This window comes from Dipodomys merriami, unplaced genomic scaffold (assembly GCF_024711535.1).
Source record: "Dipodomys merriami isolate MVZ:Mamm:240054 unplaced genomic scaffold, mDipMer1.0.p SCAF_91, whole genome shotgun sequence".
Taxonomy (NCBI): Eukaryota; Metazoa; Chordata; class Mammalia; order Rodentia; family Heteromyidae; genus Dipodomys; species Dipodomys merriami.
The window spans coordinates 1,426,706-1,448,287 of NW_027206524.1; the positions used below are offsets into that span (position 1 = coordinate 1,426,706).

Genomic DNA, 21,582 nt, shown 5'->3' on the forward strand with positions numbered 1-21,582 from the left:
ATTCATTTTTTATGAAATGGTCTTCTAACAATGACTGTGGAGAACTTGTGTCCCCTGAAATGAATTAAGCTAATCAATATACGATAATTTTTGTTAGCAAGAAGACAATCATGAGTTCTTGAATTATAAATCCTGATAGAACATACTTAATAGTGTTTACATTAAAAGTAGCTGTTGTTTTGCTTATTCTTAATGTTTGGAAGGGGAAACCTTGTATATTTGGCAATAGGTGATTGATAAAAATTTAATGGAGTTTGGGAAAAGTACCTTTGTGGGATTGGCAATATCTAAAATCTGAGGACCAGTGGTGTTCTAGGTCCTGCATTTGGCCCTGCAGGGACAATATTGATTTCTGCAGGCGTCTTCCTGCATGGATGCAAATCAGACCATCTCAATGTGAGTTCACAAAGCCTTTTATGTCACCATGAATTCAGACTTTTTGCTTCCCTTTAGGGGATTTATGTAAAGTAAGTGTTGATTTTACTAGCACTGGTAGATACTACAAGTTTAGTGAGTTTTCTGATGGAAATGTAAACTAATCTAAATAAAAATAGCAAAAATAATGAAAATTCAGGTGACTCACAGAACTAAAAACTTCCCCACACTATGTTAAAATATACACATATATGTGATAACATAAGAGATGTCAGGTTTATAATCTTAGGAAATATTATTAGAGGCAACATTTTCCCACCAAGTCATAACTACAGTTTCTTTTTTTATTTTTGTTGGTCATGGAGCTTGAACTCTGGGTCTGGGTGCTGTCCCTGCGCTCTTCAGCTCAAGGCTTGAGCCACAGCACCACTTCCACAACTACAGTTTCTTATGGCAGGGTGATTTCTATGAATTCAGGAGACTCTGCTTTATAACATCTCCAGTTTAGCACCTATGATGATGGGTTCTATTATTGAAGAATGAATCAATAAGTGTAACCACAATTGTCTGCTTAGGCAATTTGGGAGAGACTCAGGATAAGAAAGGTCAGAGCAGTGAAATTCACTTAACATTCTATTTCTAAATAATGGGAAGAATTTCTACAGAGAGCACAGCAAGTTTCTCAGGCTGTTTACCTTGTAGGGGGAGCGGACTCTGTATTCTTCCCCAGTTATATGCAATTTCAAGTTCTAAAGTTTGTGTTCTGCTAGTTCATCCATATTCATTGCTGAGCTCAAAATAACTAGTATGGTGTCAAAAGACAAAATTGCAGTGAATTTGTTTTAAGATCTTACTTGGCTTTTATTCACAATTCTGAGACCCAGGAGCTTTCAGAGCCAGAACAAACCAAAAAACGCCAGGACTACCATGTGATCAGATGGCATATAGTCATCTGAAAAATAGTCTTCAAAAAGTTTACTACTGCTACTCTTCCTGCAACCACAGTCAAAGGGCAAGGAGGATGGAAGAAAGTTTTGCTGGCTTCATTCAGGCTTTCTGGAGTTTCATAGGAATGATAGAACTTTTACTTTATTTAGTGGCAAAGAATGTTCCCTTCTTCTGTCCTATTTCTCCTGACAGGAGTGTAGGCTAACAGTGGGGAATATTCGGTATGAGTGGGACCACTGGACAGTATAGGAAGGGGGTCAGGAGAACTGAGCTTTTCCTCTATGCCCATTATTTTCCCTTCAAGAATCCTTGTATCGTGTAAGGTAATCTGATACAGTACTAATTTAGAGAAATTCATGTTCTTGTATCACCCGTTTAAAATTTCTTGACATTTCTACTGGGCACCAGTGGCTCACACATTTGATCTTAGCTACTAAGAAGGCTCAGGTTTGAAGCCAGCAAGGGCAGACAAATCCACAAGACTCTTATCGCCAATTAACCAGCAAAAAGCTGGATGTAGAGCTGTGGCTCAAGTGGTAGAGCCAATGTGAAAAAGTCAAGTGAGAACTGTGAAGCTCCAGTACTAGCACAATGAATGAATGAATGAATGAATGAATGATCAGAAGAGCTCTTAACATTTCCATAGAAAAACTTTATTTTAATGAATCACCAAGTCTTTATCACTGCTGTATCCTAAGGATAGTCTGTCTTGGGGGATACATTTTACATTTGTCCTGAACAATTTTTGGCACCTTAGGAATTGGGAAGTCTAAGAATAATAATTGGGAATTATTTTAGCAATGGTCATGTTTCCTATTATCTTAAGCATAAAATCTATGATTGGAGGATTTCCAAATTCTTTTGGCTCCTTCTGTTGTTTCTCTTCATTTCTTTCCTTGAGTTAAAAAAATAATATAGTTTTAATACCTATGGAAATGACCGCCACATCTTAATATCCTTCCCTTTTCCCCTTTAGCCTTATTTACATTTTCTTTCTGTAAAGGGTACTGGGGTGTAGTTCAAAACTGAATGCATCATTTGTATCTGTAGTTCCACTCTTTCTGAAATCTTTCTGGTTTACAATAACACACCTTTTACTCAAACACTCAGGCTGATATCTGGGGAATTTTTGTTGTCTATTTATATCTCATTTGTGAGAAGCCCTGCTGACCCTTCTCTTGCAACATCTCTTGTATGTGATTCTCAGAGCAACTCACAGTTTTTACTATGAATTAATGAATTAAAATTTTTATTTCCTTTTAAACAATCATTGATTGATAATTGTAATTGTCATTGCCACTTACTCTATCTCCCTAAATCTCTGTAAAGCTAGTCATTCACACTTGTGCCTTCCATATTAATCTTTCTGAGTCAGCACTGTGGTTGTCTTAATCCTATTGTAAAAAGAAAGAAATAAAACAAAAACAAGCCCTGAATACTTCCTATGGCTTCTATTAAGGAAACAGGACTTTGACTTTGGCATTTGAGAACTCCCGTATCTGAATAAGTGCAAATCTGTCTCTGATCTGATTCTATGCTTCTTTAAAAATATAAAACTATTAGTGTCTATAACTGCAGGAGTTTCATGGTGATATTTCTATACATGTTATACTGTTGTTATGAAAAAGACGTTGGGACTTCGCAGAGGGCCTGTGCAAGTCCTCAGAGAGGAAGAGAAGCATACGTTTCCTTTTTTCTGAACTCAAGAACTCTGATTTGGAGTGATCTTTGATGGCTCTGAGAGCTAGAGTGGTCTTTACTTACCTCATATATGGTTTCCTCCTACATTCTTGGCTTCAAGAATGGCACCATATAAGCCTTTACCTGATCATATACCTAGTATATGTTCTGGGAAAATACAGTATAGGGATCCTCATTCATTTATTCTTTTATTATACTCATATTTATTGAGAATCTACCGTATATGTCAGGTATTGCTCTAGGTGCTACAGAAATAGAACTGGAGGAAACAGTTTTTGAGTTTACATTCAAATGTGTGTGGGTCCATGTAGTGACGGAATATAATACAAACTGAAGAGTGGATAATATTACAGCTAGTGATGGAAACTAGGAAGTACACAATACAAATAGAGGACAGGTTTCCTTGCTTTGCTATTTGGAGATGTGCCCATTTTTAGTAAAAGGTCATAATGTACATAGAATATCGTTCTTCTAATAAGCCAATGTTATAATTATGATCTGGGCTGTAATTGTAGAGTGGGTAATTGTTTTAACTCTAAAGTCTAATCTCTAGGGAAACATTGGGAGGCACAGGTCCCTAGTACTACAAGATCATAAAAGGCCCTTGGGTCATATGAGCAGGAGGCTTTGTTGACATCGGCAGATACTATTTACCACTTGCTAGGCTGGAGAAAACACCATGGCAAAACTACTCTCAGAAATCTTGATCTGTGGCTCAGGGTGTCCAAGAACCTGGGGGATTAAGTACTGTGTTCTGGCTGGTTTACTCCAAAATTTATGCCTTACTCTCACTATGAATAACAATAACAACAAAACAGTATCTCTTTTCTGTGCTGTGTACTGCTAAACTTTTTTACTGTGATGTGCATGTATGCATGATTGAGAATAGAGAAAAGGATAACAAGGTCCTCCTCTGAAGTCCCCAAGCAGAAGGGTGAGTGTTGAGTTGTTTGTACTTGGCTGGTCTTGATATGCCTCCCATCCTTCTGCTGGCCCACCACTGACCCTGAGGCAGATCATTAGCTGACAAGGCAGAAGTGGAGTGGAGATGCTGCAGAGCCAAGAATGGCCATTGGCTTCTAGAATCTTATTCTTATGGGAATTCATATACTAATATATGTATTAAAATATATATACATTTAATACTTGCCTATACAGCCTATCAAGTTGATAAAGTAAATAAGACAATGGCCCAGATAAGGATGGGCTTGAGCTCTTCCTTCCATTCTGAGTTTCATTCTCATTATGGTGGAATTGGATGGAAAAAGCTGGAATCTGATTTTTCTGTTACTATGTCATCCATTCCCACAGACATGTCCCGGAGAAGAATGACCTCCAGAAATAATTCTCTGGTGGCTGAGTTTATCCTGCTGGGCTTCACACAACAGCCAGAGCTCCAGATGCCTCTCTTCTTTCTCTTCCTGGGAATCTATGTGATCTCTGTGGTGGGGAACCTGGGCTTGATGATTCTGATTATCCTGAATCCTCGGCTGCAGACTCCAATGTACTACTTTCTCTTCAACCTTTCCTTCATTGACCTCTGCTACTCCTCTGTTATAATCCCCCAAATGCTGCCAAGTTTTGTAAAACAGAATGTTGTCTCCTATGCTGACTGCATGGCTCAACTCTTTTTCTTCTGCTTTTGTGTTATTGATGAATGCTACATTTTGACAGCTATGGCCTATGACCGATATGTGGCCATCTGTAAGCCCCTGCTTTATAAGGTCATCATGTCTCCTCAGGCCTGCCTTATGATGATGGTGGGTGTGTACGTAATGGGGTTTGTGGGTGCCATTGCCCATACTGGATCCATGCTGAGACTCACCTTCTGTGATAGCAATGTCATCAATCATTACATGTGTGACATACCTCCTCTCCTGGAGCTCTCTTGCACAAGTACCTCCATCAATGAGCTGATGGTTTTCATTGTGGTGGGTGTCAATGTAATAGTAGCTAGTCTGACTATCTTTATTTCATATACCTTGATCCTGTCCAACATCTGCATCCGTTCTACAGAAGGCAGGTCTAAAGCCTTCAGTACCTGCAGCTCTCACATAATTGCTGTTTCTCTTTTCTTTGGAGCAGCATCATTCATGTATTTTAAGACTTCTGTTGGATTTCAGGATGAAGATAAGGTAGCTACAGTTTTTTATACCATTATGGGCCCAATGCTGAATCCTTTCATTTACAGTTTGAGGAACAAAGATGTCCACATTGCTCTGAGAAAGACTTTAAAGAAAAGGGCACTCACATAAGTCAAAGCTGTGCTTGTTACAAAATCTAAATCTTAGGGCATATGATATTTAAAAATGGGGTAAAGACTTGAGTAGTATCTCAGTGATAGTTGTCCAACATGTATAAGGACCTGTGTTTGACTTCTATCACTATAAAACAAACAATAATGATAATGTCAACAATAAAGTCCAAAGAAATAACAGAGAAACTAGCAAAAACTCAAAATAAAATGCAAATGATTTAAAGTACATAATATCAAGCCTATAGCAATAATTTCACAAGTAAAGACAATATATGAAAGAGAATTAGTCCATCATCCTTTCAGAGAGACAAAAATAAGAATTTATTCTGTCATCTTTCAGTTTACTTTCATAAATTTCTTTGTACTGTACTAGAGATTGATTCCAGGCTGTTACACAAGTGATCTTCTAGTAAACCACACCCTAGTCCTAGCAGAGGGGGTTTACATACAAAAGTTGAATGCTATGAATTCAGAAATGGTCAGGTATTTGAGATTTTTAATGTATTTTTTCAATGTTGGGTATCATACTCAGTGTTTCAAGAACTGCTAGGAAAATGCTCTACAACTGAGTTACATCATCATCCCAGTTCATCTAGAATTTCAACTTACTAGTGCCATTGATATGTTACATTTGATTGTCTTGGAGTTTGTAATTTATTAATTCATTTAATAAATATCTGTTGCATGTTGTAGGGGATTTTATTTTGGAAGATTCCCTATTTCTCCAAAGGGGAGAAGTACAGGTGTCAGAGGTGCTCTTATTCTGTCTCTCCACTTTAGTCCTAAGGCAGTGTAATAACGGGTGGCTAATGATGTTCTCATCATCCTAGTTTCTGTTGACAGTCTATAGCAGCCAGGATAAAGGGAATCTACATTGGATTTTACCTCTTGGTCTTCAGTGAAGGAATGTGGTTATGGAGAAATGCTAGGTCTTTAATGCAAAGGATTTTACTCCAAAAGTATATCAATTATCAGTAGAGGAATCTTTGCCTTTTCTTCTAATAAGTTATATAATTTAATGTATTAGCAGTCATTATTTCCCTTTAATATTTTCCATTTCATTTGCTCCAGAGTTTAACATAAAGTGATGGAGTTTACTTAATCAGAAAATATAAACAGCATTACTAATATTTTAGACATCAACATATCTAGGTTTTGTTTAAACATCAGAAATATAGCAGTCAAGGAAGCCTGTGCCCTCAGGGGGCTAACTGCTTATAGTAAGACTAGTAAGGTGCACATAGTATGCAGGTGGAAAGGAAAGATAGATGATGAGCAAATACACACACATACACAGTATGTTAGGATAATGCTATCCAAAGTCATGTGATAATACAGAGAGTAAGTGTGTGTTTACTTTAAAAAGTGTGTTCAGGAAGGGCTTTTCTGTAGGTGGCATGCAAGCTCAGAGTGAGTGCTCCCCTCCCTGTTTAGAGTGTTCTAAGCAACGAAGAGCTGGGTAGAGACCCAGAGGTAGTAACACTCTTGATGGTACAGCTAGGATATAGTAGAAGAGATATAAACATAGGAGATAATTTGGTATAGAGGAAAAGAATTAGAAATATGGCTGATGTACTCAGATTGTAAAGGAAAAGAATAGACATGCTAAAATAAAACCTATTTGCACAACTAATTAATGCTTTAAAAACCCAAATGGATGCTATTCACTCATAGTAAAAATCCATGTGATACAAGAAGATGCCCAATAACCAATGAATGGAAAACAACATATATCACAGAATATTACTTATTCATAGAAATCATGTTATTTTGTAGGAGAGTGGATAGAATTGGAGACCATCCTGTTAAGCACAATGAACCGAGTTCAAAAGGTCAAGTATGGAATGATTTTACTCCTTAGTGAAATCCAGATCTAAAATGGTGATGATCATGATGATAATGAAACAAAAATATAAAAGGCTTAATGTCTGGAGGTATCAGAGGGTGGAGCATGGGAAAAAGAAAGTTACTGAAAGGTGAAGAAATACATTACATGCATATATATAAATATATCATAATGAAATCAATCAGATATGTATTGAAAAAGAAGGAGAAGTGACTATGGGAATGTAACAAAGAATATGAAAAATTTTAATGTATGTTATATGCATCTACGGAATTATCAAGGTGAAACCCCCTAATGTGATTGCTATAAGCTAGTTCAAAATAAAATTTAAAAAATCCATATGACATTAATCATACAAATGACTTTCTTTTTCCTTTTCTATTTTGAAGCCCCATATATATCCATTTGTAACTGATCCAGGGTAAATGCTAAATGTTCATGAATCATTTGTAGTCAAATTCATGAAGTAATGTACTTTAACACAAATTTTTATGTTCTGCAAGAGGGATGATGTTTCATTTCTAATTTTACACAACTGAAGTGAATAAGAGACTACCAGATGTCAACTGAAATAGAAAGGTGAGTTAGTTGAAAGTCTTTTTCATCTTGTCATTTTATGCTTTCAACACAAATGCCCTGATGTGGAAATACCATGGCAATTAGAACCACATGATCTGCTTTTGATTCTAGATTCTACAAGTTTTGTGCTATCTTCTCAGTCTTGGTTTCTTTGTGGTTAGTATTAAAAAGGGCTGTGTTGCAAGTAGAATAGAATGGCTCAAAACTATAATTCTAGTTATTTGGGAGGCAGAGATCAGTACATTGTAGTTTGAGGCCAAACTGGTGGCTAAGAAGTTTGTAGGATCATCTCAACCAATGGTGGTGCAGGGACACACATTATATCCCAGGCCCTGGCTAGGCTCAGTATCTCACACTTGTCATCCCCAGAGACACAGAAGACAAGCAGGAGAACCATTGCCAGGCTGGAGTAGGCAGAAATGAGATCCTACCTGGAAAATGGCTAATGAAAAAAGAAGCTGGAAGTATAGCACAGTGGTAGAGCCTCTGCTATGCAAGCACAAGGCCCTGAATTCAATCCCTGGTACCATCCAAAAATTAAATAAATGGATAAAAATGCTGTTGTGCAGATTAAATAAAATGATACATGTTTAAAAGTCTTATTTTTAAATGTTTCAAAGATCATATTCAAAGGATACTAAGATGAACATTGATTTTCACATAAGTTCCCTAAAATGAGCATGTACCTTGCACTCAACAACCCCTACCAGTTGCTTATGGCCTGATGGCTGTTCCTGTAGTTATCATTACCTGTGTGGTGCAAATTTGATCATAGCTCATCTTGTTTCTGTCATTGCAATTCAGTCAGGAGAATTAGTGATAACACATTGCATTATTTCTTTAATATAATACATATGTGCATAAATACACATATATTTTACTTTTGAGTTTAGTTTTAGTGTTTTTGTAGGTATAATATCAATAAAAAGTATAACATTTAAAATTATCACATATATGAGTATATGGAGAGAAGAGTTGTGGGTGTACATTTTAAATAATTAAGGAAACAATTTTTTTCTGCACTACTGGAATTGGAATCTGGTGACTCACTCATGCTAGGTACATTCTCTATCACTAATTTATACCTTCAGCTTGAAATCATTTTACTGGTGGAATACAATTGGTTTTATTTACCAATTCATTGATTCAGTCAATCATTCATTTGCTGTAAATGAATAATAGTTGAGAAATCAGGGCATCTACTAATTGCTGAAGCTTAGTCATTCTTCATTGTATACATACAACAAATGGCTTAGATAGTAGAAGCCATGTCACAGAAGCCAAGATAAATGGTTGAGCCTTCTGAAATATGAGAATGTATTTCTAAAAGATTATTTTACTAAATATAAAACAGAATTCTAAGCAGCAGGTGAGTTCATGGCTGTGTAAGGTCTGTAGCCCCCTTTTCTCTTAGTGACACAACAGGTACTACTACCTTGCCTTATTTTTGACATTGATGTTGTAGTGAAATTCTACATTACTTTTATCTTTTCCAGTTGATAGTAGTCGATGGGTTTACTTGTGTTCCTGAAAAATCATGTGTAGTTCCACTACTATTTGGGACTTCAACTATGGCAGTTTGGAGATTTGGTCTTTAATGTTGTGATTAGTTTAACATAAAGTTGTCAGGGTAGGCCTTTATCCAACCTATAAGAAGAGAAACATCAAAGTCAAGTATGCACCTACCTAGGAAGGATCTGGTGCGAACAGATTGAAAGGATAGCAGTCTTAAGCCAAGTAGAGAAGTCTCAGAAGGAACAAAGCCTGCCCACACTTTGGGCTTTCAGAAGTATGAGGGGAGAAATGGTTGAGTGACTCTCATATTTTGTTGTAGCAGACCGAGAGAACTGATGTAGGGATGGAATGAAAAATGTGCGCATGTGTGTGTGTGTGTGTGTGTGTGTGTGTGTGTGTGTGTGTGTGTGTGTGTGTGTGTGTGTGTGTGTGTGTGTGTTGATATTGGGGCTTGGGTACTGTTTCCTACATTTTTCATGCAAAACTGGCACTCTACAACTTCCAGGTTTTTACTGGTTGACTCTAAAAAGTCTCATGGATTTTCCTGCCTGGGCCAGGTTCAAACCTGGATTCTCAGATCTCAACCTCCTGAATAGCTAGGATTATAGATGTAAGAAGTCAACGCCCAGCTGTAAATTTTTATCTCAAGAGCTAATAGTGTGAAAATAGAACAAGTAAAGAAAAAAACCATACAGAAACATCAACTCTTAATGTTCATAAGAACTATATTTTATATAAAGAAAATTATTTGCCTTTAATTTTTAATTGACACATTATAACTGTACATCTTTATTCAATAAAGTCTGATCATGATACTTAAATTGTCACTTAAAAGGCCAGCTGAGGAAACTTGAGCATAAGAAAAGTTTCTTTGGGGGCTGGGAAGGTGGCTCAGTGGTAGAGCGCTTGCCTTGTAAGCATGAGGCCCTGGGTTCGATTCCTCAGCACCACATAAGCAAAAAGAAAAAAGCCGGAAGTGGCGTTGTGGCTCAAGTGGTAGAGCACTAGCCTTGAGCTGAAGAGCTGAGGGACAGCGCCCAGGCCCAGAGTTCAGGCCCCACGACCGGACCCCCTCCCCCGAAAAAAAAAAGAAAAAAAGAAAAGTTTCTTTGAAGAAAAGAAGGATGGTCAATAGACACATGAAGAAACCTCTCTAGCCATAAAAGAAATGCAAATCAAAACATTGAGATACCACCTCACCCCAGTTAGAATGGCTATAATCAAGAACTCTAATAACAATAGATGCTGGAAGGGATGTGGACAGAAGGGAACCTTACTGCATTGTTGGTGGGAGTGTAAACTTGTTCAACCACTTTGAAAAGTAGTATGGAGGTTCCTCAAAAGGCTCCACAGTGAGCTCCCCTATGACCCAGCAATCCCACTTTTTGGGCATTTACCCAAATGATCACAAACAAGACCATACTAAAGCTACCAGCACAACTATGTTTATTGCAGCATTATTTACCATAGCTAAGATATGGAACCAACCCAGATGCCCCTCAGTAGATGAATGGATCAAGAAAATGTGTTATATATACACAATGGAATTCTAAGCTGCCATCAGAAAGAATGACTTGCCCATTTGTTAAGAAATGGAAAGACTTGGAAGAAATTATATTAAGTGAAGTAAGCCAGACCCAAAGAAACATAAGAGTCCCATGGTTTCCCTTATTTGCAATAACGAGTGTATGTCTGAGATAAGAAGAAATGGTCAGATAAGTTGATGTTAGACGAAATGAACCCCAAGATAAGGACTCAAATGTTTTTCTTTCTTGCTATTGTTTCTAACATATTTATAAGATGATTTCTTTGTTGCTTTGTATGTCCTCCCCTACAGTATAACCCCTGTTTTCACTGTATTTGATGTTGGTGTAATTTGGGGGAAGGGAAGGGAAAAACAAATTGTTTAAATAGGGATACAGGTGGACCCATTGCAACAATGAGATGTACAAGACGTTATGTCTAAAAACGAACTTTGGGGGTGGGGATGGGAAAGGATGGTAAGGGGAAACAAAGGAGTAGGCAACAATGCTTGATAAGAAATGTACTCATTATCTTGCCCGTGTAATTGTAACCCCTTTGTACGGTATTTTCACAATAAAAAGAAAAAAGAAAAGTTTCTCTGAGACAAAATGAGGATGGCCACCTGGGGTGGGGGTGGACATGAATTCTACTTGCACAGCAAATTAATAGGCATCTAAAGAGTCTGGTTCCTTCAGATGCTAAATTATATACACATATAAAAACAAATACAGTATCATATGCAGATAGACACAAGCAAATTAATTAACGTATACATGGGAAGAATCCAATGGTAATAAGTGAACAACTAATTTACAGCATCAAAATGAACAAAAAGAAGCTAGAACCTGTGTTGTCATGGGGTGAGGGTGATATCAAGAGGAGTGGGGAAAATGAGTGGAGAGAGGAAGGGTAGGAGAAAAATAGTCAAAATAGTGTGTGTGTGTGTGTGTGTGTGTGTGTGTGTGTGTGTGTGTGTGTGTGTGTGTGTGTGTGTGTGTAGAAATGGAACCAGGCGTAACACTGATCATGGTGCATTACACTCATAAACTAACGTGTTGAATTGAAACCCTTAGTACAATTACTACTGCTAGTACTGCTACTACTACTACTATGAAAGTGACCCCCTCCCCAATACCCAAAATGAAACAACAAAAATAAGAAAGTTTATACCAGACTTATTATTACTGCAGTGGTCAGTAAGAAGAGCATAGAATGCCTATTGGTCATCAGTTACTAATGTTATGCATAAGAATTTGTAAGAAGTAGGAAATAGCTTATTATCTTTATGGTGTGAGGAAGTTGACATCAACCTGCTGTGTTAGGTAAGCATGCCCTAGGGCACTGTGGTCCCTGCCTCATCTTTCTCTGGGGTTAATGAATTCTGTGATCTCATTCTCATGATGTTTTCAGGTCTGACTTTTTGTTTGTTTGTTTGAGAGGGCAGTTCTCGGGCTTGGATGTTAGGTCCAGTTTAAATGAGTGTTCTTTCAAGGAATTTTTACTACATTTTACAAATGCTGTTACTGTTTTACAACATTTTGTAAGCAATTTTTTACTGAAAGTAACACATTACCTAGAATGTTAATTGCTGAATATTAGTGACATTCATTAGGTTTGCATGATAATAAATGATAACAAAGGCTCTTATCATCTATACCCAGGAGATTATGTGATTTCTAGTGGGAAGGTCATGTCTATTATGAATTAGGATGTAAACATAGACATCATTATTTCTATTCTTCCCAATTGATCACCTAGGGGATATTCTAGAGGTGACTTACTCCTGAATTTCTAAGCAGGTCCAAAAGAAATATAAGGCTTAAATAAATGCCACACGCTCTATGACATGGTGGCTCTGGCATCAACTCTGTGGCTTTCCTTCATACATTCTTGGTTAAATGATTAATTGGAAATATGATCATCAGTTGGAGTGATTCCTTAGAAAACTCCAACTATGATGTCTATACTGAAACATTTGCCAGTTAAGGAAGAAGATTCTGCGACTGCATGTGAGCACATTTGATACCTCCCTCCAAACCCAGTTCCTTTTCCAGGACAGTGAACATGAGACAGGCATGGAGGGTCAGCACTTAGTTAGTTCTCTGAGAGGAAGAAGAGTGTGGGTTAATCTAGATTCTCTTCATTCCTCTCACTCTCTTTGTGGATGAAAGTTAGTAGAATTATTATAGTAAATAACAAGAAACTTAGCAGTATGAGCTCCTGAGTGGACAGTCTGCATTTCTTTCATCTTAAAGTTCCATAACTATGTTGGCTTAGTCCTCAACCTAGTAGCAATGCAGCCACAGTAGCCCTAAGCGACATATCAGGAACATAGCAGCATAGAAGGGAAGGAGAGATTTATATGTTTCTTTCTTTAAATTTTTTTATTATAAAAATACTGTAGAGAGGGGTTACAGTTACATGAGCAAGGTAATGAGTCCATTTTCTAGCAAGCATTGTTACACCTTCCTTTATACTTCCCCTACCATCCCTTTCCTCCCCATCTCGCCAACTCCCTTCTCCCTACTCCAACCCCTCTCCAAAGTTGTAAAGTTCATTTTTTAACATACTGTCATATACATCTCATTGTTACAATGGGTCTCCTGTATCCTTATTTCAGAATTTTGTTATTTCCCTTCCCCTCCCCATATTAGAAAAATGTATATACAAGATGCAGGGCACCAGAATCAAATACCTGTTTCTTTAAAAATATTTGGTGTGGGGCTGGGAATGTGACTTAGTGGTAGAGTGCTTGCCTAGCAAGCATGAGGCCCTGAGTTTGATTCTTTAGTACCACATAAACTAAAAGTAAATAGATAAAAAGTAATTTAAAAGTATTCGATGTGTGCTCTACATGCAGAGAGTTTACATGTCATAAGAATATAGTTGGTGAACTTTTTCAACCTTAATTAATAATATACACAGAAAAACAATCATATTTCTTTTTCATTCATTCATAAAAAAAGACCTTTGGATGCACATTCATCATTTATTTTTCGTTTTCTGTTGTTAGAATGAAATAGAAAAGGAGACTGTGTAGAAACACTGGGACATGTGTGAAATTCTAAATCTTAAGCTATCCTGGATCTTCGTTATACCTCTTATCATTATTGACTTCATGAACTCTTGCAGAAAGTTATTTGAACGCCCCATAGACTTGAAGGGATATCTTTCTAAGAAACAGAATTTTAATATGGTCTCTGTTTTCGAGTAACCCTTCTTCCTTGCTTTTCACCACAGAGGTGGTAAGTTAATGGAAACATATAGGAAATAGAAGATAAAGGCCTAGATTAAAAAAAAGAAGATTAACAGACACATCTCCGTATTTTACCTCTCTAAGTTCTAGGAAGGTGAAGAGCATTGATCTGTCACATTCAGCTTATGTGGATAAAAATCATAGTGATTTACATGTTGAGGGAGGCTTTTTAGCAGCACATTTGAATGTCATTTACAAAGGACTTTCTTCAACTCAGCCAGCATTCTCTACCTTATGACTGAAAAATTAGAAGTAGAGACTTGGGTCCTTTATTATGAACTATTCAGTCTTCTCAGATTTGCCATCATGAGAATGCTGAATGGAAATGACTCTGGTGACTGAGTTTATTCTTGCAGGATTAGCAGATCATCCAGAACTCCAGTGACCCGTCTTTTACATATTTCTGATGATCTATACTGTTACTGTGGTGGGCAACCTTGGCTTGATCACTTATCGTTCTGAATTCTTGCCTCCACACCCCTATGTACTATTTCCTCTTCAAACTATCTTTCATTGATCTCTGTTATTCTTCTGTTTTCAGCCCTAAAATGTTGATGAACTTTGTCTCAAAGAATGTCATTTCCTCTGTGGGGTGCATGACCCAGTTGTTCTTCTTTCTATTTTTGTGATCTCTGAATGTTATATGTTGACCTCAATGGCTTACGATCACTATGTGGCCATCTGTAATCCATTACTGTATAAGGTCATCATGTCCCATCAGGTCTGCTTGGTGCTGTCTTTTGCTTCCTATGTGATGGGTTTTGCTGGAGCCATGGCCCACGCAGGTGGCATGCTTCGACTAACCTTCTGCAGTTCTGATGTCACAAACCACTACTTGTGCAGCATACTTCCCCTCCTCCAGCTTTCTTGCTCCAGCACCTGTCAATGAGACAGTCGTTCTCATTGTTGTGACTACTAATATGGTCCCCAGTCTTTTTTTTCAATTTTTAATTTTTATTTTTTTTTATTGTGAAAATACTGTACAGAGGGGTTACAATTACATGGGCAAGATAGTGAGTACATTTCTTATCAAGCATTGTAGCCTTCTCCTTTGTTTACCCTTCCCATCCCTTCCCAGCCTCCCCCAACCCCCCCATCCAATCCTCCCCCCCACCAAAGTTGCAAAGTTCGTTTTCGACATGACAACTTGTACTTCTCATTGTTGCAACGGGTCCACCTGTGTCCTTATTTACATGACTTCTTTTTGCCCTTCCCCTCCACAAATTATACTGACATCAAATACAGTGAAAGCAGGGATTATACTGTGGGGGAGGGACATACAAAGCAACAAAGAAATAAACTTATAAATGCATTAGAAACAAATGCATGAAAGAAAAAGAACATTTGAATACATATCTTAGGGTTCATTTTTCTAACATCACCTTATCTGACCTTTTCTGCTTGACTCATACATATACTAGATATTGCAAATAAGGGAAACCATGGGTCATGGTCCCCAGTCTTACCATCCTCATTTCTTATATTTTTATCATCAGCATCATTCTTCACATCAAATCCACTTAAGGAAGAATAAAAGCCTTCAATACCTGTAGCTCTCACATCATTGCTATTTTGGTTTTCTTTGGATTCGCAGCACTTATGGAGCTATGGACCAGGGAAATGGAAATTTTTTTCTGTTTTTTACATGAATGTGATACCCATGCTCAATCCCCTGATCTACAGCTTGCGAAACAAAGATGTCAATATTGCACTGAGGAATATTGTGATGAAAATTCAGAAGAGAAGCATATTTTTATTTTACTTCATTTTATTTTATTGTGAAAATACTGTACAGAGGGGTTACATGGGCAAGATAATGAGTACATTTCTTATCAAGCATTGTAGCCTCCTCCTTTGTTTCCCCTTCCCATCCCTTCCCATCGTCCCCCAGCCCCTCCACCCAATTCTCCCCACGCCCCCTCCGCGCCCCCCCCCCCCGCCGCCCCCGCACCAAAGTTGTAAATTCGTTTTCGACATAACGACTTGTACATCTCATTGTTACAATGGGTCCACCTGTATCCCTATTTAAACGATTTGTTTTTAACCTTCCCCTCCACAAATTATACCGACATCAAATACAGTGAAAGCAGGGGTTATACTGTGGGGGAGGGACATACAAAGCAACAAAGAAATAATCTTATAAATGTGTTAGAAACAGTCGCATGAAAGAAAAAAAAACATTTGAATACATATCTTAGGGTTCATTTCCCTAACATCACTTTATCTGACCTTTTCTGCTTGACTCAGACATATACTAGATATTGCAAATAAGGGAAACCATGGGACCAATGTTTCTTTGGGTCTGGCTTAATAAGAGAAGCATATTCTAATTAAAACCAAGAGTTACATAAAGGAATTGAAGGAACTTAAGTTTTTATCAGCTTTTTTAGGTTGAGTTTTTGTTTTCCATACTTGGGTGACTTTTACTGATACTGCATGAAGTTTAATAGACTTGTCTTTAACCATTTTTTGAACAGATCTTATCTTACTAATCTTGTCAAACTAATCTGTCTAGCATAGTTCACTATTTTCTATATAAGACATGTTTATCTAGTAACATATACACTAGTGATTTTCATTATTGCTCATCTGGATAAAATATGGAGTGTTTTTACATTACATAATATTCAAATGATATTCTTACCTAAACACTGTTGTGGGTTTTTTCACTGTTGTGTTTTATAGAAGCATTCACATCATGGCTGAAGTGGTAACAGGCATCAGAATTTCATGAGTGGCCTTTATACAAGCTGTGCAGACCTCAAGGCAGAATCAGAAACCCTTTAATCTTGTCCTTTTGTTCCATTTTCTCACCCTCTTTCCTTTATGATTCTGATTTTTCTTGTCTTTGACTAATGGTTAACATCTGCAGCACATGCCACCAACTTCTGAGAATCTCCATCATCTAGATTTATCCTGAACTCGGTGCTGACTCACAAATAATGAAGACAGGCTTTTGAAGGAAAGGAAAATGAGGTTTATTGATTTTCCAGGCAGCAGAATAAAGTTTAAAGGTTTTCTTCTACCTTCAAGATGGGGATTGAAAGTGTTAAAGGGAAAAGGTGTTTGTGCTAGAAGGAAGAGCTCAATGGTAGATGGTATCTTTGATGTCATTTGTCTCTTGATTTTTGGTTTTGAACATGTGTGTCTTGCTGACAAAAGTTCATTCATTCCTAGTGTGACAGATATAGAGAGCATGTTAATTCAGTCTAGGTTTGAAATAATGTTAGTCTGGAATCCCCTGCTCCCTAAATACATGGGGGAATGCAAGAAGGAAAGACAGGTAAAAAAAATGTGTTGGTTTTAAACCTGCACCATGGAGAAAATCAGGCTGTCTAGTAAAGTGGGTTAATTACTAGATGAGAACTACAACTGTGAGCATACTTAGGTGGTCACTATTACACCAGTGAACTGAAGAGCATATGTGTAATTCCATCATTATTGACAAAAAAGCACTGCATCGGATTATAAAAATAATATATTTGTAAAACGGATGAGAGTAGTTTATATTATAAAACTGATATTAATCACTATGCACAATAAGATATTTAGGAAAGTGCATGTAGTTCTTACAATAAATGTGTTGTGTGTGTGTGTGTGTGTGTGTGTGTGTGTGTGTGTGTGTGTGTGTGTGTGTGTGTGTGCATGTGAATGTGTATGCTTGGGCACTGTCCCTGGGCTTTTTTGCTCAAGGCTTGTGCTCTACAGCTTGACCCATAACTCTACTTCAGATTATGGTGGTTAATTAGAGATAGGAGTTTCATGGACTTTTCTGCCCGGGATGGCTTTGAACCACAATTCTCACCTTAGCTCCTGAGTTGCTAAGATCACAGGTGTGAGCCACTGACACCTGGAAAATGTCTACTTTTTAAAGTAGACAATATACCACACATTAAGTCAGTAGAAATATTTTAGCTAATGTTTTATGTATCCAATAGGTCTATCCTGAAAGATAATTATACACGAATGGTAATAATCTACATTCCTAAAAACATTTGTTAGCTAGTTTAAACATCTTACCATGATTAAGACATAAAATATTTTAATCATAGAGGCTGTATCACATAATTTCCCTACTTCTCCAATGCTTTTCTCATCTACATATTTAAAATGTTAGATATACTTGAGATTAAGGAATATCTCTGGAACTAGAGTTATTTGGTTAACACCACTAAAAATTCTACCAGTATGAATACTAATTAATGAAGTATAATACATAACATTACAAGAAATCAGAAAAACTGGGGCTGAGAATATATTGTAGTGGCAGAGAGCTTGCCTGGCTTGCATGAAACCCTGGGTTCAATTCCCCAGTACCACATACACAGAAAAAGCCAGAAAGTGGCACTGTGGGTCAAGTGGTAGAGTGCTAGCCTTGAACCAAAGAAACTCAGGAACAGTGCCCAGGTCTTGAGTTCAAGCCACAGGACTGGCAAAAAAAGAAATCAGAAAAACTTTGGGGTTTACTTGATGTTTTGGAGTAGACTGTGACTGCCCTACGGAAGCCTTAATTCTCTATCAAGTGAAGCAGCTTTGAGGAGCACAGTTGTTGGCATTCTGTAGCTGAACCTCCTTTGTAAGTACCTCCGTGCTCAGGCAGGGTCTGTGCTTAGTCTGAGATGGCCCAGCTAATGATTTAGCATGATTTTTGTCAGTTTCTGCTTTATATGGGTCTCTTCTGATAGGCAATACTCACTTGGAAACTTGCTATTTTTAATAAGTTTTTTATTATGAAAATACTGTACAAAGGAGTTACAATCACATGAACAAGGTAATGAGTACATTTCTTATCAAGCATTGTTGCCTCCTCCTTTGTTTTTCCCCTACCATCCCTTCCCTCCCATCTCCACAACTACATTCCCCCCTTCCTCCCCACCCCACCCCCCGCCTAAATTGTATAGTTCGTTTTTTGACCTAGCATCTTGTACATCTCATTGTTGCAATGGATCAATCTGTATCCCTATTTAAACAATTTGTTTTTTCCCTTCTACTCCCCAAATTATACCAACATCAAATACAGGGGTTATACTGTGGGGGAGGGAGATACAAAGCAACAAAAAAAATCACATGGTGCCTTATAAATACATTAGAAACAATAGCAAGCAAGAAAAAATACTTGTGTCCTTATCTTGGGGTTCATTTCACTTAACATCATCTTGTCCAACTTTTTCTGCTTGTCTCAAATATACACTAGTTATTGCCAATAAGGGAAACCATGGGACCTATGTTTCTTTGCAACTTGCTTACTTCACTTAATATGATTGTTTCCAAGTCAGAAACTTTCTATTACTCTAACACCTTTCAGAACTGCATTGAAGTTTGTACCTACTAAGCACCCAACTCCTCTAAAAGGGATTAAAAGGATATACAAATTGCTCAAACAACCAACTTTCTAGAAGAAAATACCTGAAAGTATGTCAATAAAGTCATAGCTATCTTAGAGATTTGCCAGGAAGCTCTAAACTAAAAAAGAACTAGGAAATGATAAAAAAAAAAGAAAAGCTTCATGAACATGAGACCATTTACTCATCAAAAATATCTGTGGCTCACAGGTACCAGTGGCTCACACCTGTAATCCTAGCTACTCCAGAGGCTGAGATCTGAGCAGTTGAGTGAAAGCCAGCCTGGATAGGGAAGTCTGTGAGATTCTTTTTTTTTAAAGCTTTATTTATTTATTTATTTATTTATTGCCTATTTTTTTTAATTGTCTAGGTGATGTACAGAGGGGTTTCAGTTACATAAGTAAGGTAATGAGTACATTTCTTGTCAACCTTGTTACCTCTTCCCTCAATGAGATTCTTGTCTGGACTAAACTACAAAAACAGCTGGAAGTAGAGTTGTGGTTCACATGGTAGAGAGCAAGCCTTGAGTACAAAGAAGGTCAGGGACAGAGCTCAAGCCCTGAGTTCAACTCCAGTTCTTACACACACACACACACACACACACACACACACACACACACACACTATGTGTATATATATATATATATGTATATTCATAGGTAGTTGTTTTAATAGTCTATTTTAACATATTCATGATTTTTCTTTAAAACTTTTATGTGTTAGTCTTTGTAGATGATTCTTTTTTTTGAGTTAGCATTAAAATATAATAAAATAGTAACACTGTAATAAAAGTTTGGTTGCTTCACCAACCACAGGCTTTCCAGAGCTGTGTTTTCCAAATCCATCTCTAATACCACATATTGATTATAGACTAACTTATATTATTGCTAGGAGTTGATGAATATTAAAATAACTATCAATCATGGTCAACTTACAAGCCTCTATATTTACTTCTTAAAGAATTACTTAATTGCTCAAGCAGTTCACATAATTGCTCATGTAGATATGCTATCTTAATCCATGTATTTCTTGTCTAAATTACCATAGCTCCTGACATTGCATTAACCATTTAGCTACTAAGTTTTGTAGATGACTATTGATTTCTTCCAGTAACTAATTTACAGAGATAGTTCTGATGTATTCTGGTCCTGATCCTCACAGCCTATCCACTATATCTACTATCATAATTGACAGAATAAATGCTCATTCTCAGGAAGAAACAGACTTAGAAGATTTTTTTTTTTTAACGCTTAGCATCCCATTTTGTGATGGAAAGGGACCAAAATTGTTCGGGGAAGAAATGAAGCAAAATAGACAAGGGTACAAAGGCGATATTAATGAGTAATTCTGTGTGAAAATAGCAGTCAATGCTTTTCCTCCATGGAATGCTCAAGATCACAAGAAACAGATGTACATGTCTTTGCATCGATCAACTCCATGTTTTGTTGATAACAAACTCACACCAAACACATTTGGGCAAGAGTAAAGTGACTCTCAACTCACTGTCTTTATGGTTGCCTTTTAACATCAAAACGGGAATTTCACAAAATGATGAAATGTTTCTGACCGATATGACCACTTTTCTAAGAAAAGTTTAAACTAGATTCCCCACCTCACCCGGAACAAGGACAAGGCTGATTTGCCCCACCACTTGCTTGTCAAGGGGCGTTCACCTTCCCTTCTCTATTTCTCCCTATTCTGGTAAATTGTTTTTAAAAAGAAACCTTGCCGTTCTTCCACTTTGTGAGTTTTATATTATGAATCTCCTCAGGGTCTTCTTTTGTCATAGATTTCATGTGTCAATTGGGGATTGACTCAAAGCTTTCTCCTTCCCCTCAGGGATCATCTTTTCTCAGGGTAGGCTGTCGCATTGTACTTCCTTTCTCAGGTGATGCTGTCAAATTGCTCTTCCTCACTGTTGACCTCTCCAGACCTATTCCTAAGCACAGATTCCTCAGAGCAACCAATTCAGATTTCAACTGTATCCATTCATGCTTGTCATATGTTCCCTGTGACACATTGCCATTCAGTTGTCCATGACAGTGTTAGAAAACTCTGTCTTCATCTTGTTTTTCTTTTTTTTTTCTTTTGTCACTCGTGGGGCTTGAACTCTGGGCCTGGGCACTATCCCTGCACTCTTCAGCTCAAGGCAGGCACTCTACCACTTGAGCCACAGCGCCACTTCCGGTTTTCTGGTGGTGTATTGGAGATGAGTTTCATAGACTTTCCTGCTGCGACT

General features: G+C 37.4%; 1 protein-coding gene and 1 pseudogene across 1 annotated transcript; both read left to right on the plus strand.

Annotated features, from left to right (window-relative positions):
• The first annotated feature begins 4,337 nt into the window (after positions 1 to 4,337).
• Positions 4,338 to 5,279, plus strand: LOC138821353 (olfactory receptor 8B3-like). Its single transcript, XM_070013517.1, has one exon. It carries the CDS (start codon positions 4,338 to 4,340, stop codon positions 5,277 to 5,279), a length of 942 nt encoding a protein of 313 aa, XP_069869618.1.
• Positions 5,280 to 14,320: 9,041 nt separating this feature from the next.
• LOC138821323 (olfactory receptor 8B2-like) lies at positions 14,321 to 20,829 on the plus strand (annotated as a pseudogene).
• The last annotated feature ends 753 nt before the right edge of the window (positions 20,830 to 21,582 follow it).